At 43.1% G+C, this 27,084-nt stretch overlaps 1 protein-coding gene across 2 annotated transcripts in view; it reads left to right on the forward strand.

Moving 5' to 3' along the window:
* WWC2 (WW and C2 domain containing 2) overlaps positions 1–27,084 on the forward strand; it is a 169,208-nt gene that overhangs the window by 63,360 nt on the left and 78,764 nt on the right. For both annotated transcript variants that reach the window (XM_060278728.1, XM_060278729.1), the window contains exons 3-9: positions 9,516–9,719; positions 10,925–11,001; positions 12,121–12,200; positions 16,346–16,475; positions 16,812–16,958; positions 18,935–19,008; positions 24,120–24,359. In XM_060278728.1, coding sequence (XP_060134711.1) covers positions 9,516–9,719; positions 10,925–11,001; positions 12,121–12,200; positions 16,346–16,475; positions 16,812–16,958; positions 18,935–19,008; positions 24,120–24,359 — 952 coding nt within the window. The remainder of the gene's footprint in view (positions 1–9,515; positions 9,720–10,924; positions 11,002–12,120; positions 12,201–16,345; positions 16,476–16,811; positions 16,959–18,934; positions 19,009–24,119; positions 24,360–27,084) is intronic.

Genomic DNA, 27,084 nt, shown 5'->3' on the forward strand with positions numbered 1-27,084 from the left:
ACTGGTGGGGGTGAAAATCTGCTGCCAGTCCACCTCGTCCTCTGACTGAGTGGACCTCGGAACTGCCCATATCTCCTCCTCCGTGTCCTCAAACTCTGCTTCCCATCTCCATGGTGAACTGCTTTCCCCCTCCTGTGTTTCCTCCTTCTCCCATTCCCGTTCCATGTGCCAGGGCTTGGGCCTGTGTGGGAAGAGGGCGTGGAATTCTTCCACTAAGAATTCCTCCTGTATCTGAGTGGCTGGGATCCACTCATTTTGGGATGGCGGGGCGTCCTCCCATGCCATGAGGTACTCCAGGCCCCCCACCCCCCTTCGTGAATCAAGGATGGCCGTTGCTTCATTGAGTGGCTCCCTGCCTCCACCCTCGCCCCCTCCCTCGGGGGTCTGTGCGCTGTCTCGGAACCTGCTACTTTCCCTGTACGGAGACAGCAGCGATCTATGAAACACTGGGTGTACCCTCATGTCCTCTGGCAGTGCCAGCCTGAATGCCACCGGGTTTACCTGCTGCGTGACCGTGAAGGGGCCCAACCTTCTGGGTGCCAGCTTTTTGCACCTCCCTCTGGTGGGCAGGCCCTCCGAGGACAACCAAACCTTGTCCCCCACCCTGATGACCTCCCCCGGTCGCCTGTGGCGATCTGCCCCCTTCTTGTACGCTTCCTTGGCCCTCTCCAAGTGCTCTCTGAGCTGCTGGTGCACCGTCTCCAGTTCCTCTGCCCAATCCTCTGCCTGTGGGCCCTCCTCCTCCTCCTCCCCCTCCCTCTCCGGGAAAGATCTGAGGTCGCGCCCGTAGTTGGCCTTAAAGGGCGACACCCCTGTGGAGACTTGCACCGCATTGTTGTAGGCAAATTCTGCCAGTGGCAGGCGATCCACCCAGTCCGTTTGCCTCTGGCTGACGTAGCATCTCAGGTACTGCTGCAGAATGGCGTTGACCCGCTCCGCCTGTCCATTGGTCTGCGGGTGCCGAGCCGTCGACAAGCTGACCTCCACCTGCAGGAGGTTCATGAGCCGCCGCCAGAACCTGGAAACAAATTGGCGGCCTCTATCCGAAATAACTCTTAAAGGTAATCCATGCAGTCTGAATACGTGGTCAACAAACAGTTTGGCTGTCTCTTCTGCAGAGACCGCCCTGGCACACGGTATAAAATGGCACATTTTGGACATGAGGTCCACCACCACCAACACTGCGGTCTTGCCTCTGGACGACGGCAGGAAGGTGATGAAGTCCATGGACACTACTTCCCACGGCCTGTGCGGTGTGGCTAATGGCTCCAGCAACCCTGCTGGTGGTGCTCTGACCACCTTTGCTCGCTGGCAGGTTTCACAGCCCCTTACATAGTCCCGAACATCCTCCCGCACCCCTGGCCACCAGAAGTGTCTCATGACTAGGTGAGCGGTTTTGTCCCTTCCAAAATGACCCGCCGTCGGGTTGTCGTGCATCTGCTTGAGGACCTTACCTCTGAGCTGGTTGGTGGGCAGGTACAGGGCTCCCCTGTAAAAAAGCAACCCCCTCCTTTCCTCAAAGTCTCTTGCCTGCTCCCTCCCCCCTCGCAGCTCTCTGAAGATGCGGGTGGCAAACTCATCTGCTGCCGTCAGTGCTGTGAGTTCTGCCTCGCTCACCACTGCTGCTCCGCAGGACCATGCTGATGGGGGGAAAATGTGCCGGGGTGCTGGTGGCAACTCCTCCTCCATGTACTCTGGCTTGCGGGAGAGGGCATCCGCCCTGACGTTCTGCTCCCCCGGTATGTAGTGGATGGAGAAGTTGAAGTGCGAGAAGAACTCTGCCCACCGTATTTGCCGCTGGTTGAGCACCCTGGCTGTTCTCCAGAACTCCAAGTTCTTGTGGTCCGTGCACACCTGAATGGGATGCTTAGCGCCCACAAGGAAGTGTCTCCAATGCTGGAACGCAGCGTGGATCGCGAGAAGCTCCTTATCAAACACCGTGTAGTTGCGCTCTGGCTGGGTCAGCTTTCTGGAGAAGAAGGCACAGGGTCTCCACTCTCTGTTGGCATCCAGTTGCAGCAAAATGGCGCCCAAAGCTCTGTCTGAAGCATCGGTTTCAACGCGTAGGGGCGCATCCTGCACCACGTGGAACAGGTTCTGGTCGGAAGCGAACACCCTCTTGAGGCTTTCGAACGCTGCTTGCGCCTCTGGTGTCCACCTGAACTTCTGCTTGCCTCTCAGGCAGTCCGTGATGGGAGCCGTAACGCGAGAGAAGTTCTTGATGAACTTCCTGTAGAAGTTGGCGAAGCCTAGGAGGCGTTGGGCATCTTTGCGCGTCCTGGGGCTGTGCCAGTCCAGGATGGCCTGCACCTTGTCCTTGTCCATCGCTAGGCCCTTGTCTGACAGCTTGTAGCCCAGGAAGTCCACCCCCCTGGTGTGAAACTTGCATTTCTCCAGCTTCACATACAGGTGGTTCTCCTTCAGGCGCTGCAACACCTCCCTGACATCCTTCACATGCTGCACTGGGTCATTGGAGTATATAAGGATGTCATCCAGGAAGACCAGGCATTTCTTGAAGAGGAGGGACCCCAGGACGTGGTGCATGAAGGCCTGGAAGCATGCTGAGCCCCCTTGCAAACCGAAGGGCATCACCAGATATTCAAAAGAGCCCAGCGGCGTGAACATCGTGGTCTTCCACTCATCGCCTTCCCGGATTCTGATCAAGTTGTACGCCCCCCTCAGGTCGAGCTTGGTGAAAATCTTGCCCCTGCGTGCCGCTGTCAGCAGATCATCCACTCTGGGCATTGGGAAAGCCACCGGTTCCGTCATGGAATTGAGCCGTCTAAAATCCACCACCAGACGGCGCTGTTGCGTGTCTTTCTTGTCCACCCAGAAGACCGGGATGCCTCCTGCTGCCTTGCTTTCTCTGATGAACCCCCGCTTGAGGTTCTTGTCGATGAACTCCCTCAGATCCTCCAGTTCCTGATCTGACATGGAGTACAGCTTGGCTGGGGGTAGCGTGGCCCCTGGCACCAGGTTGATCTGACAGTCAAAGGACCTGTGTGGGGGTAGGTGGTCGGACTCCGCTTCGCTGAAGACCTCCTGTAGGTCCCAGTACGGTTTGGGTATTGCCTCACCCCCTGTGATGTGCATGGTGGCCACTGTGGCGATGGGAGGCCCCTCCCCTGGTTGGCGCTGCATGCAATGTTCCAGACAAAAGTCCGATCCAAACGTGATGCATCTCTGGTGCCAACTGATGGAGGGGTCATGGCGCGCCAGCCAGCTCATGCCTAAGACGATGGGGGGGTCGGAAATGGTGGTGACGTTGAATGCCAGTGTCTCTGAGTGTCGCCCCACCGCCATTCTCATGGGGGGGGGTCTGGTGGGTGATGCCCCCCCCCCAGCAACTCCCTGCCGTCTATGGTGGAGACGTGCAGGGGGAAGTCCAGCTGCAGAAGTTGGATTTGGTGCTCTTCTGCAAAGTTTCTCGAGAAGAAGTTCGCCGAGGCACCACTGTCAATTAACGCGAGTACCGTCAGGGGATAGCCATTTGGGAGCGTTAGCGTCACTTCTAGAACCACCCCTGCCCTGGGGGGGGGTTGGCTGTCGCTGCTCCTCGCTGTGCGGGCGGGCGGGTTGGGGCCGGTTAGTGCTAACTGTGCCTGGCTGCTGCCCCTTGTCTCCTGCAGCCAGGCTGTCTCGTTTCCCTGCTGTGGTGCTGCTTCAGTGGGGGAAGGCACAACCGTTCCCGCCCTTCCTTGCCACTCCCTGCGATGAGGGCAGTCCCTGACGCGATGCTGGGGGGAGTTGCAGAGAAAGCAATTCCCGCCTCTTCCCTCCTTGCGTCTTGGCGCCGCCGGGGTTTGAAAAGCCCGCGCGCGCGCTCCACCGATCTCCATCGGTTCCGGCTCTGAGCTCGGTCTGGGCGGGACTAGGGGTGGGCCCTGGGGTGGGGTTTGGTAATGTGGTCTGTCCTGGGAGCGTGGGAACCAAGGCTTTGCTGCGCGCGTCGTTTGTTTGTCATTCCATCTGGATTCCTGTCTCACCCCCACCGCTAGCGCCGCTTTGCTTAACTCATCCATCGTCCGCGGTTTCGGACCTCTCGCTAGTTCATCCTTAACGTCTGAGTGCAACCCCAGGTAGAAGGCTGATTTCACTGGCTCACTGTGCAAATCCCACCCCAGTTTGTGCACTAGCATGGTGAACCTCGCCCAGTAGTCTCGAACTGTCGATTTCCCTTGTGTTAAGTTGTGAAGCTGCTCTTTTGTGGCTTCCATCTCCGAATCACTAGCATACATGCTTTTTAACGCTTCTAAGAAGAGTTTTGCATTCTTTATGCAATTATTTTTTTGCGCGATGAGTGGTCTGACCCATTCTCTGGCAGCCCCCGTCAAATGCTCTATGATAAAGGAGACTCTGTGCGCGTCATCTGGGAACTCTGCCGCATGCAGTTCCAGCGCATAATTTATTTCCGTCTCAAAGCCTAGGTACTCTCTCGGGTCGCCGCTAAACTTGGTGACTAGGCTCTGTCCCCTCCTCACTTGGACTAGCTGGGGCTGGGGCACCTCCCACCTCTTGCAGCCTTTTCCTCATCCAGTTTTTTCTGTAACTCCACCACCATCACCCTGAGTTGCTTCTCAGTCTCATCTTTCGCTCTCACCTGCTCTGCCAGTTTGTTCAGCTCCTCCCGCGTTGCTTGTGCTTCTTCCTGAGCTGCAAGTAATTGCTGGTGTGCCTGCGTTGCCAGGGTCTGTGCGTTCCGCAATTCCTGTGCTGTGGCCTCGGCTTCCAGCCTCCACTGCTCAGCTTCTTGCGCACTCATCGCTGCCGCTCCAAAGTAGCCAGAAAGACTGGGAGGTTGCTGTCACGGTGGCTGGAGAAGGCTACTTCAGAGTAACGACTCTACACAGCTCTGCATTTTATGATTTTATTGGTGCTGAGTATTTACAGTGCTAATGGCAGTGCTATTTACAAAGACCCATCTGTTTAGCTTGAATCAGAACCTCCCAGTGGCTTTTGGCGCGTTTTGCGCCAACATAATAACTTGGGGAGACCCATCCTCTTCCCCCGACGCCTTTTGCGAAGTTCCGGAGTTGGGGGGACTGGCCTGCCCCCCTTCCTTTCCCCTTCCTGTCCCACCTGGGACGATGGCTCTCTTTCCCTGCCAGAGCCTTGGAACCCATTTCCTGTTTCCCCACTTGAGCTGGAGCTTTCCTTCTTTTCAGCCTCGCTCGGGTCTGGGCTGGAACTCAGGAGGGGAGGGGCTTCGCGATATCCCTTGCCCCTCACACATCCCTTTCCCAACATTTGGGGCTGTTGAAAAGGGACTGTCCACCAGGCTACAGAATTTTGCATTTCACAGGTCTGATAGCAGAGTTGCTTTTCCATTTGCAGCTTGAAGCTGAACAGTGACAGTTGGGTGCTTTTAAATTCCTCATTTTTTCAAGCATCCCAAGGCTTTAAAACATGTGATTCGTGGTATTTCAGTTTTTTTTCTGATAGTCTTGGGAACTGTAAGGCAGAGGACTTAATTTTCCAACAAAGTCATACTGACAAAGGGTGCATGTGACAATGTGTGACAGCAGAGGTACAGTCTCTTATATTACAGTGTTGTGCTTGTCTCAAGAAAGATGGGAAACTGTGTTGTCTACAAGCCCTTTAAGTCAGAGGAAGAGAAAACTCTGGTCCCTCACTGCTTTCTTTAAGTGCATAAAATTTTTATTTAAGCCAGCAGCTTAGAAGAGCAAATGGGTCCAAAGATTTGAGTTATTTTTTTTCTCCCTAAGCACAAGAAATTGACAAGCTAGTCTGAAATTGCTTGCTGTTCTCCACTATGGAAGAACAAGAATACAAATGTTCATGATCCCCAGAAACACCGTATGCCTTACACAAAAGGACAGTTAACTCAAAGAATAGAGATCAATTCCATGGTATGACATTTCAATCAAGCCTGACAGAGTGAAGAGAAATGCTCTTTTGTTATGGAATTACAATTGCACTGAAATTTATACAGGTAGATTGCAGCGCAGACCAGAGCTTCATATCTGCATGCAGAATGCTCTCTGAGTAAATATGTTTTTATTGGGAATAAATGGTGTTTATGAATCGAATTTATGGGCTCATATTTAACTGGTGCTCTGAAAATTATTTTTACTGCAAAATATGCTATTTTGCTGTCATCATTTGTCCCAGTATGTTCCAAGTAACAGCAGTTCTGAAGCAGCATATGTGTGCTGCTCTCTTCTGCTCTGCTACCAAAGGCAAGCCTGAATTATGTCTGACCTATTTCAATTGCTCTTATTTGAGGGAAGCAAGGTTGCAGCAAATATTCTGCAGATGCTTGCTGTGTGGTGTATCCAGCTTTGGCTTTGCTACCTTGAAGAGGAAGGGTAACCTTTTTCTTTAATGCAAGCAGGACTGGCTTTCGTTCCGCTGCTTCGTGGATGTAAAAGTACACTGCCCTGCTGTTAGGAATAGATGGCCTGTGAAACCTCCAGTAGGCTGAAATTCACCCACGTAGCCTTAATTTATATACCCGTTTTCCACTTGTCAGACAGTGAATCTTTTCATGCTATTTCTTGTAACAGCCATAGAGTGGAAGCCATCTTTAGAAAACTTAGGGTTTGGAAATCATTCTTCAAAAGGATCTTAATTTTTCCTAAACCTGGAACGTTTCAGAAACAATATTACCAGCTTTTGAGGACTGAGATGATCACAACTGATTTTGTTTTCATATTCAGAAACAAAAATTGTGGCCACATGAGGATTCTTAAAGGTGAAAATAAATAAAATTGCTTGATTTGTGAGACTGTAAGTGCTAAAAAACGCACACCCTGCATTGAAACAGCTTTGTCCTTGTCCTACAGTCACAAGGACAGAATTGCTGTGGGCCACATTTTAGGACTCTGCAGGCTACTCCTTTAGTTTGGGCCACACATTGAGCAATCCTGACTTAAACCTACTGAGCAATTACCTGAAATGTGTTCACAGATATGGCTTTTCTCTCTTGTGAGATTATTTTCCATTACGACTAGTGCTGCTCTCTTAAAGTACAACCGCAGTCATTACATTCATCCCCCGAAGCCCAACAGAACTGCCTTTATCCTGTTTGATTGTAGAATCATTATGAAATCCCATTTGATGCTTTGGGTTTGCTTTCATGATCACTTCCCCTTAACCACCCCAATAATTGTTATTTTTGCATAGATTAGTATGTATGCCAAAAAAGGCACACACAAAAGCAGAAGGAAAAAAGGCTCTTTCTGTCTCAACTAGAATTTCTCCAGAGTTTTTTCTGTCTCATGATGCCCAAGGGAAAGTCTTGCTCCTGGTTCTGAGATTTAAGGATGTATGTTGGTGCCCATAGGGATGATCTCCCCCTTTCTCTGTGAAGGGAGGAAAAAAGACAAGGGCAATGGAGGGAACATCTCCTGTGCTCTGCCTTTGCTTGGGAAACACTTCTTTATTTCTGCTTGTCTTGACTGCATGTGGCTTTTCCCAGCTTTTCTGCATTATATAAAAACTATTCGTATGGGGTGTTAGGGGAGGGGAGGGGTAGTGCCTCTGGTGGGAGACACACTGTGCTCCTTCTGGGGTAGTTTGTTCCCACCTTGCACTGAGCTTTCCCCTGTGGCTTCTAAAAGCTGTCAGCATGTGACAATGGCCACACTCCAGGAAACAGCTTTGACTGCCCGGCTAAACCACGTTAGGGTATACAATGGATCTCAAACCCTCAATGAGTTAGGGACTTTCCCTGCATGTGAAGACAGGCTGCACTGGATTGAGTGGATGAGACAAATAGTGGGTCAAATGGTCAAGAAGGCAATTTCTGCATGTGCTGTAGAGGGAAGTGAGGGGCAGATGGGGCTCATCAACCTGGAGAGGTAGCCCATCTAGAAGGAAAACTCTGATCCTAAACCTCCATTGCCTTGAGGGATATCTTTGGGAGAAGAGAAGGCAAAGGAGTAAACCCTACACAAACCCAGAATGGAGTCCCTAAGATGGTTGGAAGGTGCCTTGTACGACTTATTTCAGCAACTCCTGCAGCCAAGTTGGTGCCAAATGTATTGCTCTGGTTTCCTTTGGAGCAGATCAGCAAGGCCGAGAGGGAGGTCGTCGCCTGAGCAGCCCAGGACCTCCATGCACACATTCCAGCCTTGCACCCCAGGGAGGTCACTTTGATGCTGCTAACAACAGCGGTTTGACTTCACCCCTGGAGGCTCACATCACTGTCCCTTGAGACCAACAGATACCCAAAAATTATTTGGATGGGGAGAAGCATCCTATTAAGCGTATGAGAAATCAGCTGTATATAAAGTTGCTACCTCTTATTTTCCTTCCATATGCTTGTGTAAAAGCAAGTACTATCTATCTCTAGTCTTGTTTTGAGTATATTTGGCAAAACCTTCCATATAAATGTACCTACATAAACTGTATTTGAGTTTAAGGGGGAGCATGGGAAGCATTCTGATTCCTTTTTTTTTAAAGAGCTACTTCCTCATTCACTTGCCTCTTGAATTCACATCAAAGTGTAGCAGTAGGAAGATTAAATGTGTAGGACTATTGAGCATTATTGGCAATTGATACCACTAGGGACCTTCCTCTGCTGCAGCTGAAGCTAACCAAACATATGTTTAAAGTCTATTGTGGTGCATTGGAGTTACTGTTTGCACTGGATAATTTAAGTAGGCAAAAGTAGAGAAAGTGTCTTAGTGAAGCATATGTAACTAATGTTAGAGCTAGGAGAAGCACTTGAACCTAAATCAGTATCTTGGATTAATGTTTTCCTAGAGAGCTTTGAAGATGTAAAATACTGTGCAAGAGTTATACACTATAGCAGGCATCCCCAAACTTTGGCCCTCCAGATGTTTTGGACTATAATTCCCATCTTCCCTGACCACTGGTCCTGTTAGCTAGGGATCGTGAGAGTTGTAGGCCAAAACATCTGGAGGGCCGCAGTTTGGGGATGCCTGGACTATAGCATCTTTCATCAACATAAATTGAATTCATTGACCTGAGATCTTCTTAAAACCTGAATCTTTATCTGAAATGCCTTAAAGGTTTAAACATTCTTTTCTGCCTTTTATATAGGAGAACAGCAGGCTGAAAGTAGTAAAGAACATTTAGCATAACATACATGTTGCATGTAAAAATTGCTTTTTCTCTGAAACTTCTGTCAGTCCTAAGATACTTTGAAAGTTATCTCAGCTCTTAACATGTTTTATACCTAAATATCTGCGAGACAAAAATGTTATTGGATTCATGAGTTGTATTCAATGTTAATCCTTCTCAGAGTAGAGCTATCAAAATTAACTGACTTCCATTATTTTCTTTGGGTCTGCTCCGACCCATTGTATTGCTTGAGTAGGTATGTATGTCTTGCTTGGGTCTGGTGAAAAATGGGTAGATAATGCAGAGGTTCAAAATGTGATTCAGTAAAGATGTCACTTAAAACTAGCAAGGTAACAGAATAAAGCTTTTTAAACAAGTCCTTTGGACATCACTAATTTGAATGTGGCTAAGATTGACCAGTTTTATTTTAGTAAATAAAAGCTTTTACAACTGCATTTCCCCAGAAACCACACAGATAGAAGATCCAAGAAAACAATGGAGGCAAGAACAAGAGAAAATGCTGAAAGATTATCTTACTGTAGCACAAGATGCACTCAGCACTCAGAAAGAACTGTACCAAGTGAAAGAACAGAGACTAGCACTTGCTTTGGATGAGTATGTGAGACTCAATGATGCTTACAAGGAGAAATCAAGCTCTCATACAAGCTGTACGTATCTTAGAAATATGGTGTTTGTTTTTATTCATTTGTTGCTGTAATAGTAGTAGTAGTAGTAGTAAATTTGTACCCCGCCCATCTGACTGGGTTGCCCCAGCCACTCTGGGTGGCTTCCAGCATATATGAAAACATAGTAAAACATTAAACTTTAAAAAGCTTCCCTGTACAGGGCTGCCTTCAGCTGTCTTCTAAAAGTTCCTTAACACCTGATGGGAGGGCATTCCACAGGGCCACTACCGAGAAGGCCTGGTTCCCTGTAGCTTTACTTCTTGTAGTGTGGGTACCACCAGAAGGCCCTTTGTGCTGTATCTCAATGTCCGGGGTGAATGATGGGGTTTGAGATGCTTCTACAGGTATACAGGGCTAAGATCATTTAGGGCTTTAAAGATCAGCACCAGCACTTTGAATTGTGCTCGGAAACGTACTGGGAGCCAATGTAGGTCTTTCAGGACCCGTGTTATATGGCCTTGGCAGCTGCTCCCACTCGCCAGTCTAGCTGCCACATTCTGGATTAGTTGTAGTTTCTGAGTCACCTTCAAAGTAGCCCCACATAGAGCGCATTGCAGTAGTCCAAGCGGGAGATAACCAGTGCATGTACCACTCTGGCGAGACAGTACGCAGACAGGTAGGGTGTCAGCTGCATACCAAATGGAGCTGGTAGACAGCTGCCCTGGACACAGAATTAACTTGTGACTCCATGAAAATCTGTGAGTCCAAAATGACTCCCAGGTTGGGTAACTGGTCTTTCAAGGGCCGTATGTGTTTTTGAACACATATTTTGAGGGTGAACTACATTGCAAGATTCAGACAGGTGCAAATTCTGAAGGATAGTTCTGTTTTATTTTGCATCCTGGTTCAGGAAGTGCAAATTAGCTAGTTTCCTGTTAAAATGCAAAGTGAATGAATTTTTCCTCCATCCCTATTATGGGTGTGTCAAAATGAATTTTAATCTTGGGCCAGTTTTAAATGCCCCCCAAAAGGGCAGTCGCTTGTTCATTTGTGTAACTTTCACTCGTGTATCATCCTCCAATAATTTTATGGTGCTTTTCAGTTGATAGCAAGAAAATGGATTTTAATATTTGTAGTTATTGTGCTGTAGCTTTGGCTGTAATGCAGCAATGTGATGCAATTAAACAGTGAACCATTTCTCAGCTGGTTAAATATATTTTCCATTTTCTTTAAATTTTCCTAATAAGTATTTTCAAGCTCCTCTTCCAGCACTAAGTATGACCCTGATATTCTGAAGGCGGAAATCTCCACTACAAGATTAAGGGTAAGAATGCTTAATTTGAGATCTATGGGGAAATGTGTGTCATCTGTGGTGTTCCTTGTTAGACATTTGCCATCCAGGCACTGAAATCCCCAAGTATCCAAATTCAAATGAAATGTTTGCTGGGTTTTTTATGGCATGCACGTATGAACACATTTTGGGGGGGGGGGCATTGCCAGTTCTAATAATACGAATAGCACTTGACAGTTGTACTTGGTTTAGGGTATATTCATGCTTGATGGTGGTTTATAGAGGCGTGTTGTAACAGAAAATAATGTTGTTGTTGTTTTTAAATGCAGTACATATTGTAGCATGTGTAGATTGACTTCCAGATGGGAACTTCTTGGTTTCTGAGTTAGTGTAGTGTAGACACACACACACACACACACCAAAAAAGTGGCCTTTGGGGATCCTCTCCCGCTTGCATGTTTACTCTCTGTTTCATTCTCTCTCTCTCCAAGCTGTCAGTAGGTGCTATGTCTCTTGAATGAGAACAGGTGGCATGCGCACACACCCAGTGACAAATTAACTTAAGCAAGTAAATGTTAAATTCAACTTTAATTACTATAATGAGGCTATCCAAATAAAGAGGTGTCTTAATCTGGCATGTCTCTTGCATTAGTTGCTTGTTCATGAACATCAAGAGGAAGATAGAATTCCTTTGTGTTCAACAAATACTAACAAGGGCTTATTTATATGTGAGGCTGGTAGTGTTGAAACCACCTATGTCTGCTAGCAAGGTATCTTGAACACTGACACACATGCTGCACTCTTTTTCAGAGCAGTTAGTCCTTTTGTGAACAGTTTTTTCACACCATATTAGTGGCATTAGCATATCCAAGAGTGGAAATTGCCTGTTACTCCTGTAGAAGCTAACGGATTTATATAGTGTGCCAAAACTAATAAGGGCTAACAATTCTAGAGATAGGACACAACATTTAAGCATTACACATAGGTACATGTAAGGCAACCCCCATGTATCATGTATTGTATCATGTGGTTGTAACGTCCAGTCCCTCAACTAACCAAGAGTGAATGCTTGGGGGAAAACCAATTGCTGATCCAAACCATGTGTTCCATTGTCTTAAACAAACGGCTCACTAATTTGTTTTTGCATCCAAGGTTAAAAAGCTGAAGAGGGAACTCTTGCAGATGAAGCAAGAATTACTGTATAAGGAGCAAGGCTATGAAACATTGCAACAGTGAGTATGAAATGATTGAAATTGACTTAAATAATTCAGTCCGCTGGTTAGGACCAAATCAAATAGAATCATTGCATCCGTTTACAGAGAGAATCTTTGGAATAAGAAAGCAGCTGAGATAAATCTATTGCCTACCGGCAATGGGAAAACCTAGCCCCTGTTTTGAAATGTTTTTGTTTTGAAAAATTAACTTCAAAAAAGTCAGGGGGGATGCAAAGCTGATTCAAGGCTTTAAAAAGCACCACTGAATGATTCCATCTGCCACTTGCGGGATGCAGAAGAGCAAAGAATCAGCTGGAAAAGAGAGAGAAGAGCAGCAGTGTTTCATTTTCCTGCTTCATCAGCTATTATAAAGTGGGATTAGACTTTTACTTCATCCTTACCTGTCATGGAGAAAGACATGCTGTAGTGAAGAGGTTGAAGCACAAGAAAGCTGCTGTAGGTTGAAATGCTGCAAGCTGGAAAGATCCCAGGCCCCCCCCCCTTTTTAAACTTGGCTAATTTTTGCATTTCCAAATGCAAATTCTCCCCATGCTGAGTAAAGTGTTGATGGGCATAATACAAGTATCTACAGTGATATCTTGGTTCTTAAGCGTAATCCGTTCTGGAAGTCTGTTCGACTTCCGAAATGTTCAAAAACCAAGGTGCGGCTTCCGATTGGCACAGGTGCTCCAGAAACCATAACCGACAACCGCATCGGACATTCAGCTTCTGAAAAACATTCGAAAACCAGAACACTTACTTCTGGGTTTTCGATGTTTGGGAGCCAATTTGTTCATCAACTAAGCCATTTGAGAACCAAGGTACCACTGTACTTGAAGACCACCGCTTCTCTGAAAAGGAAAAAGCAGCAGTCTAAACTGGCTGTGGGGCAAAATAAAATTAATAATGATAAATAATAGGTACTAAATTTATAGGAACATAAGAAGCTGCCTTAAACTGAGTCCGACCATCCAGCTCAATATTATCCATGCTGAGTAGCAGTGGTTCTTCAGGGTTGGAGATTAGAAACAATGCCAGGGATTGAAGGTGAGGCCTTCTGCACGCAAAGCAGATGTTCTACCTCTGAGCTATGGACCTTCTTCAAGGAACATAGGGTTAGAATTTACAACACACCCCTAAATATGTTTACTTGGAATTAAGTTGAACCCCTTTCCAGTAAGTATGTTTGGGATTGCAACCAATGAGGCAGAGAATTCCTAGTCTGTCTGTTGCTGAACTTTTGATTAAACTTTACAACTAGTTGAGACTTTAGATCTTTTTGTGATGTGGTAGTTAAGGTGCTGGAAAGAGATACCACATTTCACCCATATGTTGGAAGTTCACAAAGTAGAATAGAAGTAAAGTTTGCATGCAATTCACAGTACTAATGCTTTTAAATCTAAGTAAACGTTGAGGGGAGGGAATGAACAGGCACATATTTAACCATATTTAAGCTACCCCTTAAAGCATATAGGTTTTTTTTTGCGGTCGGGGACCTATATCCAAAGCTTAGAAACTTCTGCTACTACCCCAAGATTAAAGCTTAGCCAAACATGCTGGTTTTATTACATTACTGTAACAATGAAGTATTGTTTTAAAGCAACTTGCTTGCAAGCAATTTTGATAGGAATCTAAAACATGTTTGGGAAACTTTCAGCAGCATACCACAAGCAAACAATGGACATTTGTTGGAAAAATTCAGACAGCCACTTTGGGAGGTCAGAATATCTTGTGTGCTGGAGAGCCATTTTATTCATTTTTTGCCATATATGTGATGATATGGCAGCTCCAGCTTAAAATGTGAGACACCATACTCCACAGCAGCAGACATTCAGTGTGCAACATAACCACAGTCAGTTTCACTTGTTTGGGGGTTCGTTTAGCCTAGCTGGGTAAAGATATTAAAATCAAACAAGATTAGGGACTATATGTTCACTGTCCATGGCAGTTATGTATGTTTAAATTGAATCCTGATGTGGTCTTTGGCTAAACTAAGGTTTAGCATTACAAGTCTTGGGCTTAAGTGCCTTTCCTTCTAATGGCCACAAGGAAGGAATGGGAAGAGTTCAATTCCATTTTCAACAAGCCACAGTGTGTTGGGTCTGAACTCAGAACTATGGTTAATCTAAACTGTGGTTTAGGAGAGGGCTGGGAAACCTGTGGCCTTCCAGATGTTGGAATCCAACTCCTACCAACCCCAGACAGCATGGAGAATGGTCAGGGATGATGAGAGCTGTAATCCAGCAACATCTGGAGCAGAGGCAGTTTTAGAGTGGCGCGACTGCTGTGGCAGCACTGAGTGCTGCGCCGCAGGGGGTGCCACAACAAGGCTTTAGAACAGAGTGCAAGAGGCAAGGGATGCCGATTTTTCGTGTTACACGGGGCACCGCTGAAATTTGAGATCCCAAAGTCTGCCACGCAGTGGAGAATCACAGGTTCCCCATCCCAACTTGATTGAAGTTGGCTTGCTTTCCATAGTTAAAACCATCCACAGTTTCAGTTTTGACCAGCTAGGAACCCCTGTGAATAGCAGAAATCAGATGTGTGTCATCTGCATATCCAACCAGAGGAAGTTATAGACTCCTCTGTCTTAGATAAATGGTTTTTTTCTGGTTTTCTTGCTATACTTACACATATCTGGAGAGAGCGTGATTCAACTTGCAAGAATGCACCTATGTCTTGACAACAATAACCCAAGAAGCAGCCAGTCATTATTTTGCTCTGTTTGCAAAGAGCAAATGGCTTTACCCGCAAAGTAACAATTGCTCTCCATATTGCAGTGTGGTGATAAAAGCCTCCTGTAGTGATTGTCTCAGTCAAAAGAGCCTCTGGCCTTGATTGGCTAAGTGCTCTCATCCTACCTGCTAGCAAGGTAGAAGATCATGGGGGGTGAGGGCTAAAAGAATCAGAGCCCTACAAAAATAGCCATGTAAGAGGCACTGACTGCTGCAGGAGAATGCAAGAAGTCAAGCAAACGTCTTGGAGGAAGAGGAAAACTGGCAGAGAGGAAAAGTTCATGTGGCTAAGTGCCACAGAGGCGCAAGAGAGCCTGAGTTTGCATAGTTTGCTATATCTTTGGCTGCAAGCCTCTAGTGCATTTTAATGTGCTACCATGGTTGCATCTTGGCCACAATAGTTCTCATTCAAATCAATTGGAGCTTTGCCATGGATTTCTATAGGAGCCAATTGTCACTCACAGTTTGTGAACTTGTGTTCACCTTTTGGAAAACTTAGCTTCCTATAACAGATAATGTTTAATTTCCTGTGCATGTATCAAGTAGCCATCTGCCTGTCTACCTGTGTTACTAGGTCGGAGGCACTTTTCTTCCATCAATTCTAAAGCATAGCAAACTATGTGTACAATTTTAAACTCTCTTTAACACTGGGAGCTTAATGTCAGGGTTAAGAAAACGTTGCATTTTCAATGCATGTATTCTGTGTAAGATATTGTATGTGTACTTGAAGTTGAAGACTACTTCTTATCTTTGAAGTGTTGGTGCAATTCTGTTGGAAAACATAAATTTATGACTGAAGTTGATAGGTGAAGAAGTGGGGGTAGGGGGAAGGAACCTAGGATTTTCAGAAATGCTGCTTCCTCTTTCCAGTTTGTTGCATCACTTCCTTTTTGTTGCTTCTGTAAGGCTGCTGTTTTCTTGGGTTTGTTGATAATGGTGGTTTTAATATATTTTTCTTTAGATATTTTTATTGTCTTTACCTTTTTAAGCAAACCACTTTGAGAATATTCTTGATGAATGATGGGGAGATAGATATTGTAAATCAATAACAATATTTTTAAAAACTCGTATGGTTATATTAAATTGTTCCTCTGGAAAGTATCCAGTCTGGCTAGAGATGAATATTTTAAAATATTTGCCGAGCACTGGGTCACCGACCTTTTTGGACAAATGGGCTCATTTTGTGTTTTGAAAAAGTGCTGTGGGTGCCAGAAATTGGGTTGGCAAAAATGGAACTCCACAGCACCATCTGGTGTCACAGTCTTAGAAAGCATAAACAACTCATAAAACGCTCTTTTTCTTTGCCAATGTAGCTGGGTCCTTACTGTGCTATGGGAAACAATATCTTTAGCACTACCTATTGTTTTTCCTAATTTGGAGAACAGTATTTGTTTCTCTACAGTTACCCCCAGTGTCTCTGTTTTACAGAATTGACCAAAAAATGTCTGGAGGCCAGAGTGGGTATGAACTAAGTGAAGCCAAAGCCATTGTGAATGAGTTAAAGTCTATCCGAAAGGCAATAAGCTCCGGTGAGAAGGAGAAACAAGATTTAATGCAGGTATTTTTGAATTTCTATCCTACAACTGTAGTGGTAAATGTTCTTGTATTTTGTTTCTTTGTTTTGACCACTCATTGTTTTTGTTGTCCTCTTGAAGTAGTAGCTTATTTTTTTGTGATATGCGTATAATGCTTTTATTCATGCAAATATGATCAACCTTCAGTTGAGTTGATTCCCTAAGTGGATATGTTTAACTGTTGAGGGAGCTCTTTATACTGTGTCTCCTTTTATGGTTTGTCTTTCCCCTGCTCCCCCACCCAATGTATTCTTGCTGTGTGTCAATCTTTTACAGTAAATGAAGCATGGAAGTGCATCATTATTTGCGTTTCCTTTCAGAGTCTTGCAAAGCTGAGAGAGAGGTTCCTCCTCAATCAAAATTTTGGCAGATCAGAACCAGATTTGAGGTGCAGTCCAGCACACTCTCAAATTTCTCTCTTGAGGCAGACTTTGGATGCAGGGTCTCAGACAGACATTTCTGGTGATGTAAGTTTTTCATGCCATTCAAAGGTGGGGAAGAGAGAAAATAGCTGCAGAACATTCTTGAGGGGATTTGAGTCAAATGGTTGGCTGCTGCTATGTCTAATCAAGATGGCTAATATATTCCCCACTAAAATATTTTTTCCCCCGACAGCGAAACCAAGTATTGCCAAAAAGAGGCTTTTCTGTGGTACATTTAGAATTCTGAGGGCTGGGTTTCAAAAGAATAATGTTAAAGCGAGTTTTGTCTTCCAATTTTGTTATTGGCTTCTGAGAAGCTGCAGGTGGGGGAAAGCATAAGAAAATATGATAAGCTAAATATTCCTGCACATGTTTTGTAGTATTTTGTGGGGGAGTAAAATTTTCTAGCTAAATATTTAGAATATAGCATGTCTTGTACCAAAAGAGTACCATCCTCCATTTGGAGGAAATATATTTCAAATTCCTTTAGTAAAAGTAATATTATTTTTTCTGACATTGAAACCAGTTTCTTATGCAAGCCATTTCAAAAGTAGAAAGCATGGGAATTAGCTGGTTTGTACATCACATTAAGCCATGGTTATGGTTTAATGGTTTAAGCTATGGTTTAATGTGGATGAGCAGCATGCTGGGCTGCTGCTGCCCCATTTCTGCTGCTACTAGGGTACAAGCAATGGGCTGCTTCATTCTAGCTTCCAAATCTGATGGTAAGCCAAGGTTTGTTTGAGAAAGAAACCACCAGCCTGGGTTCAGATGACAAAAACCAGGCCATGGTTTGTTTCCTAGCAGTGTGGCAGCAACAGAAGTGAGGAATGGGTGAAGTACAGTGGTACCTTGGTTCCCAAATGGCTTAGTTGTCAAACAAATTGGTTCCCGAATGCTGCAAACCCAGAAGTAAGTGTTCCGGTTTGTGAACGTTTTTCAGAAGCCAAACGTCTGACGTGGCTGACGCAGCTTCCAATTGAATTCAGGAAGCACCTGTTGCCAATCGGAAGCTGCACCTTGGTTTGTGAAAATTTTTTGGAAGCAGAATGTCCAATGCAGCTTCCGCTTGACTGCAGGAAGTTCCTGCAGGCAATCGGAAGCTGCACCTTGGTTTTCGAACAGTTTCAGGAGTCGAACGGACTCTAGGAATGGATTCAGTTCGAGAACCAAGGTACCATTGTACCAATAATTTCATCAGCTTGCAGTAGCATACTGTCCATTCACATTAAACCATTGTTTATCTAGACATATGAACCCAGCCAGTAAGCAGTCATTTGTAATCTGTACCTTTCAAAATAAAAAATATAACTTAAATTATCCCATATTTCTTGAATTTAAGTGATCAGTTTTAGTTTTTTCTCAAAAAGAAAGTAAGTAAGTAAATAAATATAAGTAGGTGATAAAGTAAAGTTGACACCTTTCTAGTTTCAAAAAGTGGTGAGCAAAGATCTCTTCCAATCTCTGTTTTTGTACATCTGAAAGTGACTGATGGAATTACCACTTTAGTGACTTAAAAATCTTTGGCATCTCATTGACCCATATGTCAGCCATAGGTTTACATCCACAAATGTTTTCCAAATGCTGGCATATTTCTTTAAGGTAGCATGATGAAAGGCTGTGAAAGTGATTGTACTAAGATTTTCTGAGAAGAAGCCCAAACTTGAATGTGGTTTTTTAGTAATCTTGATTTCATTGAAGTCCTACCGTACTTTGAACTTCATTGATCTCCACCAAAGTTCTGAGTTCAAAGTAGCAAGTAACAACTTGGGATGTATTAAACGTTACTTCAAAGTAGGCCTTAAACAGAATTGTACTGACTTGTACTAAATTCTGTTCAGAAATGATTTAGCAATTGAGAATGTAAATTCCTTTGAAAAACATTGCGTAATTATGAGTGTTTGTGCTGAAAAATCAATGGTTACTCTTTTGAAATGTGTTTCTACTTATATTTCATTAAATTGCTTTCTCACTTTGTTTAAAAATGATCCATGCAATAAGCTTGCTGGTTCTTTCAACAGGTTGGTGTCAGGACTGTGTCCAATTTAGCTGAAAAGGTCAGACTAAGTCTTAAGTACGAAGAAGCAAAAAGAAGGTAATGACTGGATTCTTTTCTTTTTAAAAATGTGAATTTGTATCAGAGTTCATGAACCTTGTAGCCAATCTAATGCTTGCAGTGACATCTACTGGATGCATCTTCATGAAACATTGCTTATCCACATTTATTTCTATTCTTTCTAGGCTGATTGAACCTTATGTATTGGGCTATTAGTAGATGCTGTGATGTACTCTTACACAGATTTATGAAATATGAAAATACCAGAAACCAAATAATTCTGCTGCTTATAAGCAGCAGAAATTGGACCTAATTGAAGTGCATGTTCAGGAGAAGAGGACATTTATTGCAAGTTCTGTTCCACTTCCTGGCTTGTGTACTCATATTATACTTCAGTAATGACTATAAGGATAGGAGATTCTCATGCACAAAAAAACATAATTTGTATAATTAGTTCCCATAAGATCAGAGCCTTGGTGGCTGTGCTTCAGGACTTTCTAAGACCAATCCACATATTTTAAATGAAGATTAAATTATTTCAAAATATGTGTATGGAAGTGTACTGAAATACCTTGGTGGAAGGTACAAAGTGATCCACATACATGTAGAACAGGAGGATCAATTCAAAGGTAGTTGAAGAATGAATGGAGAATTAGGTATCCATGTCTAGTGAGCATTTGACTTCTTTTTGTGGTTGGAGGGGGAAGCAGGGATTAATTATCAACAACTTCCCAAACTACAAAAGAAGTATTCAGTTTAAGCTAGGGTGTCTGGAAACTGCCATTTAAATGAAAAAATAGCAAAAGCCCTACTGAACACTTCATAACACTTCAGTGTATTTGAAGGACTTCTCAGTATTGATCGCCTATATGGAGACAATCCAATTTCATGTTTATTTAATAGAGCCAGTGCTACTAATATGCAGAGTGAGGCAATCACATCAGGTGGCAAACGCTTAGGGTAGCAATGGCTGCCGTACGCTATTCCCTACTATTGGAGATTAGAGTTATATGTTATCCCTAAATTAACCTGCTGCCCATTGAAGGGTGCTGTTCCATTGCCAGTGTCGAACTAAGATTTAGTTGCCAGTCCAGTCAGCTTCTGTACATGAAATGGAGGGAGGCACCATCTTGCCCTTTGATTCAGGTCGCAAAATGTCTTTGGCTGGCCCTGTTGTTCGATACTAGTCATTTGATAGCTATGGAGTATAGTAAAGGACATTCTTCCTGCCCACACCATAAGTGACAAGAGATCCAATCAAGCACATCTTCCTCACTGACTTGAAAGCCACAGATAGCTGCTCCTTGTTGGTGGATGCATTGCTATGTTAAAGTCTGTGGCACAGAACAAAAATGTTTTGTGCGTGCTTTCAGATCAAAAGCAGCTTAAGTATGAGTAAGGCAGAGAAAACAAAAGGCATGGGAAAGAGAACTATATTTGATAAGGATTAAGGTCAGGGAAGGAATACAAGTTTAAAGAATGAGCAGAAAAATTCAAGTTACAGGTAGGTAGCCGTGTTGGTCTGAGTCGAAGCAAAATAAAAAAAATCCTTCAGTAGCACCTTAAAGACCAACTAAGTGTATATTTTGGTATGAGCTTTCGTGTGCATGCACACTTCTTCAGATACACTGGAAACAGAAGTTTCTAGTGTATCTGAAGAAGTGTGCATGCACACGAAAGCTCATACCAAAATATAAACTTAGTTGGTCTTTAAGGTGCTACTGAATGAATTTTTTTATTTTGCAGAAAAATTCAGGTTGTGCTGGTCCAAGAAAGTATTCGCAGGTGGAATTTGGTGAGAGATTTGGAGGTAGTGTTGAGGCCCGGGCCAGTTATAGTGTGCGGTATTGTAGATGGTGTGTTTTCAATTAGCCATCCTCCTCCCTCCCTCATCATTTTAACAAGTTTGAAGAATAGTTCTTGAAACCCTTAGAGGGGCCTCAAACAAACAGTTCAACATATACAAGGGAAATGGTATTGGATTGATTTAAAACATTAAAATCTGGCTTAAAAATGAAACTTGGTATTGACAAACAGTGCCAGTCAAGAGGCCAGAGACCTCTTCAGAGAGCAAGTACAGTATTAGATGGGAATATTGCGGTATGTATAAATTGACTTTGCACTGTTAAAAAGATGTTCGCTCAAAGGTTGAAAGGGCATTTTAGTGTTCATGTCCTTGTTATCCTGGGCCCCTTTTATGAGACAGCTAACAAGGGTGCCAATTACAATAGCGGATAACTGTCAGCATTGCAGTGAAGAAAAAAGCCCCTGTGAGACTGCCACCTCATCTTGTAAGTCATTGAACAGCTGTCAAAAGCAGCTACTTTAAGATAATACGAAGGTTGGCTAGATTTGAACCAGTGACCCAGAGAATAAAGCTGCTGCATTCCATTATCAATCTTGGACTGTCAGGCAGGCTTCTCTTTAAGATGTCCCATATACATATTCCATGTGGATTTCTTAAACAAAATAATTATCATCCACCTGAATAATCTTCTGAATCAAATTATCATCTTCCAAATCAAAATAATTTTTGGAGGAAAATGAATTTAAGCACTGACTTCATACTCCAAATGATGATCTACTCATTTTAAAAAAGAAATTAAAATACAAATGACTATAACCTGAATTCTATACAGTTTTTAAAGCTGAAGTTTAGGTAGAGTACAATAAATCTCAACAATCTTAAGGCTAATCAAAGGTGTTTATAAAGCAGTTTCCTGCTCGGTTTGTGTTTGTGGTCCAAGAGAAGGAGGCCGTTTCTTCTATCATGTCTGTTCTAGCTTATATTTTCTCTGGTTAATCAAAGTAATGCTTTGCCCATTAAAATGGTTGCTAGTTTTTTTAGTGTGTTGAGGAAATGGTTTATAAACCTGTAATGTTAGTTATCGGAGCTTAAATACCAGGGTGGATTTGATTTAAATCAAACTGATTTAAATCACGATTTAAATCACGATTTAAATCACTAGTCAGTAAGGCTTGATTTAAATCATAGTTTTCTACATAAAGACTAATTCTTGCTCGTATAACTTTAATATGCAAGTAGATGAAGATTTTTAGAATAACAACTTTTCATATTAGTTTTTTATCCCCAGTTTAATGGGATATTCATATTTGGACAACTTTACTGTTGTACTTAGGAAGGAGAAAAATAATCATTACCTTAATAATAACAATTTAAATAGATTTATTCAACTGAAACAATAACATTACAGCATATGTTATTTGCTTAAACAAACATCCATGCTTGTTAACTAATTTGGCTAAACAAAAACAATATATATATATTTTAAGAAATTTAGACTGTCAGCCCAGCCTACACATGAAAAACTTAAATACTGTCCACTCCAAACAATCAGAAAAATATTGTTTCTATTCTATTCACTGAACTTCTTGAAACTTAGCACTGAAGGGGTTGTTTCTGTATTCATAGGTTTGTAGAACAATAGGATTAAGGTCTTTTTCTCAACTCTGTTCATGTTATAACATTTTTGCTGTGAAGAAGAGGCATGTGATCTCTGTTGAGTCAAATTCAGTTTTGAGAACTGCAAAAGTAAACCAAGCATCTGTGATAATATCTTGTAGGCAGAGAAACTGCCCAATCTTACAAAAACCTCTGGAAGAGCATGACATTGTGAATGGATTAATGGAATTTATTTACCCAAAAAATTAAACATATACAACCTTATTCTACATAATTAAAAAACTAATCTTTATTTCATGATGGAATAACCTTTGGATGGTAATTTATTTTCCTCAAAAAGCATTTTATTTAAAAAAAATCAATTAAAATCAAAAAAATCGATTTAAATCAAAAAAATCTGATTTAAATCAAAAAAATCCGATTTTTTTGATTTTTTTAAAAAAATCATTGATTTTTATCCACCCTGTTAAATACAGAGGTGTTGTATTTGCTGGCTAATGTACGATTTCTGAAGACTGCTGAGATGCCTCTCTATATTATTAATTTTACTGAAGGTAGAGTAAGGCATAAAATAAATAATTTTAAAATGTTACAAAACAATAATAATAATAATAGCTTACTACAAATCTCTCATAACAACTGCTTAAACTCAGTATAATTAAAACAAAAACTAGCAGTATTCCTGAATGCAGCCTATATACATAAAAGAACAGGGAAAGACTTTTAGTAAAGGGAGATTGTTACCTGCTGGAGAGAGCTGGTAAGGTGGATCTATTTTGAGAGCAAATTTCATGAAATGATCGCTACAGCTGAAAAAATTGCAAGCCGCAGCTTTTACATTGCAATAATGGGAAGAAAGGTTCCTTCTCAAAATTAGCTGTTTCTTTTTTTTAAAAAAAAGGAATTGATTTGACTCACTGTGTGATGAACCCATCTACCGGTATCAGATGACTAAAACTACCCCTAGGATGAGAAATGCCAGTACTTAAGATACCATATGCTGACTGTTTAAGCCAGTGTTTTATTATTATTAGTTTTACGCATTATTAAGCACAAAGCAAACATTGTCTGTCTGTCCTTTTGTGTGGTGACATTGCAAGATAACTCCATTTCCCTCCTCCCAGCTATTGACTGGGATGACAGAGGGAATCAAATGGGATCAAATGGATCCACTTGGTCTCCTACATAGCATGGGAAATGGGAGTTTTATAAGCAAGCTTTGCCTCCCTAGCCACTCATATGTCTGCCCTCCCTCTGACACAACTAGCCATTCATTCACATGAGGGCATAACATTTGATCAGGGTCTATGTCCATAGGCTTGCTTATATTGCACAGCTGAATTTCCAAATGAAACTTAGGATTTTAACATACTCTTTTTTTTTTACATGAGTTGTTCCTGCTCTAATATTAGGCCCCAGTCTGGGCAGCTAATAGCATTGGTTGTTTGCTTCTGCTCTCCACCACACATAGATCTGTTTCATCCGATCTGGCTCAAGATTGTCCTCCTCTGAAAAGCATCATGGCATACGTTTGCTGCTAAGCCTTCTTAGTTCAGTAGGTTTGATTCTTCCGCCCTGATAGTTGCATCCCATTGGCTTGCCAAGTCTAAATACATGTTCCTGTTCTACCAGGTGTTGTTTTTCACCCTTGGGGGCCTGTTGCTCATCTGCACTTTCTTCTTCTTCCTTCCTTAATGTGTGTGTGTTTTTATGTATATGTGATTAGAATGGCAAACTTAAAGATTGAACTGTCCAAGTTGGAAAGTGAAGCCTGGCCTGGGGCACTGGATATTGAGAAAGAAAAGCTGATGCTGATTAATGAAAAGGAAGAGCTTCTGAAAGAACTTCAGTTTGTCACCCCATGTAAACGCACTCAAGATGAATTGGAGCATCTGGAAACAGAAAGGAAAAGGCTGGAAGAGGAGCTTTCTGTGAAAAGCGCACCTAGTGACGAACTTACAGAGAGGTAAGATTTCCTTTTTTTTTATTCCCTCCTCCTTCCTCCTAACATTAAGATCTACTTTCTTCAGTTTAACCTTTATACTCATTTTAGAGTCAGAGCTGTGCCCTGATGGGCCATTTTCCTTCAGTAGCTGTTCTGTGTAGATTTTAATTAAATTTATTATTAGTCCACCAGGCAGTAACACGAGGAGACCTTCAATCCGTGATAGAACTCACAGAGTTCTTATTATTCCACGCTCTGTGTTTTGCATTTGTGACCAGCATGAGAAAACCTAGAGCTGATGTTAAATAGTTGGAGGAAGTCAGCAGAGCGCAATTCATCATTGGCAGGTTTTGTGATAATAGCCACGACCCGTGTGAACTCCTCACGGCAAATGTTGTCCTGATTGCTTCAGCACTGGAACCTCTTACGCTTGATAGAGATACTAATTCACACATGTGCTTGCATGAGAAAATGAATGAATAAATGTCTTGCTTCAAGTTCAAAAGGGGAGACATGCAACTGGCAGGGTCTGTTCGTTTCCACTGCAAGTCATGCCATAGCTTATCAGTTTCCTGAACTCGGCAAGCATTTAATGAATGATGGGGGTAATAATAATTTCTGCCAATAGGATTTATATGAGAATTTCAGCCTAATTTTTTGTGTGATGTCTAGCAAAGAGTTTTAAGTATACAGGGTATTGGTAGATAGAATCATATAATTGTAGGGTTGGAAGGTACCACAAAGGTCATCTAGTCCAACCCCCTGCAATGGAGGAATATTTTGATGTTGGGTGTGCACCTTAGCTGCTGTAACCCTTCACCCATGATAAATATAATAAGGGACCTTTCTTCCCAGTAATCAGTGCTATTGCCATAGTAAAAGTCTAGGGATTGTGACCCTCTCCGGTTTAGTGGAGTCCTGAGTCTGGGTTCATCCACACTTCTGTTAGGTCTGCAATTTCTTTCGTTTGTCCTGTGACTTCTAGGCACTGGTCTGAGAGGTTTTCCTTGGTCCCACTGCTTTCCCTGGGAAAACCTGTGGTTTAGCACTGAATCAAAACAAACATCCATCCACCCAATTGACATTTGTTCCTGTTCAGTGTTAAAATGTGAGTTTTCCCAGGGAAAGCTGCGGGAGAAAGGGAAAACCTACTGGTTTTCTATGCCTAGAAGTCACAGGACAAACAGAATAAATCACAGACCCTACAGTTGTGTAGATGAGCCCTTAGTGGAAAGGCTAGTGGAGATGTTTTTTGTTGATTCCTTCTTCATTACTTGCTCAAGAGAGTTAGAGAACCCTTTGGAACAGTGTGGTAGGTGACTGGAAAATATGGGAGAAGAAGGGAATAACCTCTTCTCCCCTTTCAGTTTACAGAAGCCTCTACTGGATCAAAGAGCCTTCTGTCAACGGAAGGACACAATTGGGAATAACCCTGTGTCCAGTCGTGGGTGGCAGAGTGGGATGGGGCAGAGTTGCTTCCTCGACTTCCCAATGTCATTGCTGGTAACCAAGACTGATCTGCACAGCGTCTGGGTTTGAGGAATTGTTTGTTGTGTTGCATCAGAGGGATGTTGCTACTGCACTGTCCACCCTGCTGTTCTGCAACCTGCCTGACCAAGCTGGTGTCTTGGATGTGGTGTTGGAGAGCCCTCACTCAGTGGTCTTGGGGGGGGGACTTCAGTATCCATGCTGAGGCTGCCTCCAATGGGCTGGCTTAAGTCTTCGTGACCTCCATGACAACCGTGGGGATGTCTCAGTACAGTACATCAGTGATCCAACACACGTAGCAGGGCATACCTTTGACTTGGTCTTCACCTCAGAGCTGATTGGTAATACTCGGTTGATAGAGGTGGGGTCACTGTGAGTCCTTTGTCATGCACAGACCATTCCCTGGTGAGGTTTGGGCTGAGCAGCTACCTACTCTGCAAGGATGGGGAACCCATTGACATGGTCCATCCTCAGAGACTGATGGAATCTGCTGGATTTCCTGAATGCTCATGTGAATTTCCCTAGGACCACATTGCATGCTGTGATCGGCAGGGGGGCCCTCTTGGTAAATTCTCTGCCCTCAGAGGCTCGGGGTGGTGTCGTAGAAGAGGACATTCTCTGTGGCAGCTCCTAAGCTGTGAACCTCCTCACACAGTTGCTTCTGGTACCTTCATTATAAAGCTTCCTGCGAATGCTGAAGACGCACCTGTTTAAAACACTTGAAGTATATATATTTTAAGACCCACCTTCTTTTTGTGATTGTAAGTTGTTTTAAACGGTTGTTAATATTGTGTCTTAATGTTGTAACACACCCTGAGACGGGTACTTAATAATAATAATATTATTAATAATAATAATAATAATTGTAACCATCACATCAGTAATTGAGTAGTCTTAAGTTCAGTGTCAGAAAGGTAAGGCCCAGTTTTAAGGAGGTATATGCTAACTCTGTAAACCAGCGTTTTGTACATATCAAGCACAAAGTGAAAATGGTCTAGCTTAGCTTTTGTCTGTCACTGAATTTAAGAGCATTAATTAATAAGCTAGCTTGGATTTGCCAGGCAAAAGCTACTATGAGCCTCCTTTATAGGACTCTGCTGCCAAAGATGCAACCATTAAGAATGTTCAGAAAAATCCTTGTTAACCTGAAAGGAAAGAGGATTGAGTGAGCCCTCAATCATTGTTGAAAACCAAGGGGAGAAAAACAGCAATTTTGTTTTTCACCGGACTTAAGCAAAGGATCTATTGTACTTTTTTG

This window comes from Zootoca vivipara, chromosome 9 (genome assembly GCF_963506605.1).
Source record: "Zootoca vivipara chromosome 9, rZooViv1.1, whole genome shotgun sequence".
Classification (NCBI taxonomy): domain Eukaryota; kingdom Metazoa; phylum Chordata; class Lepidosauria; order Squamata; family Lacertidae; genus Zootoca; species Zootoca vivipara.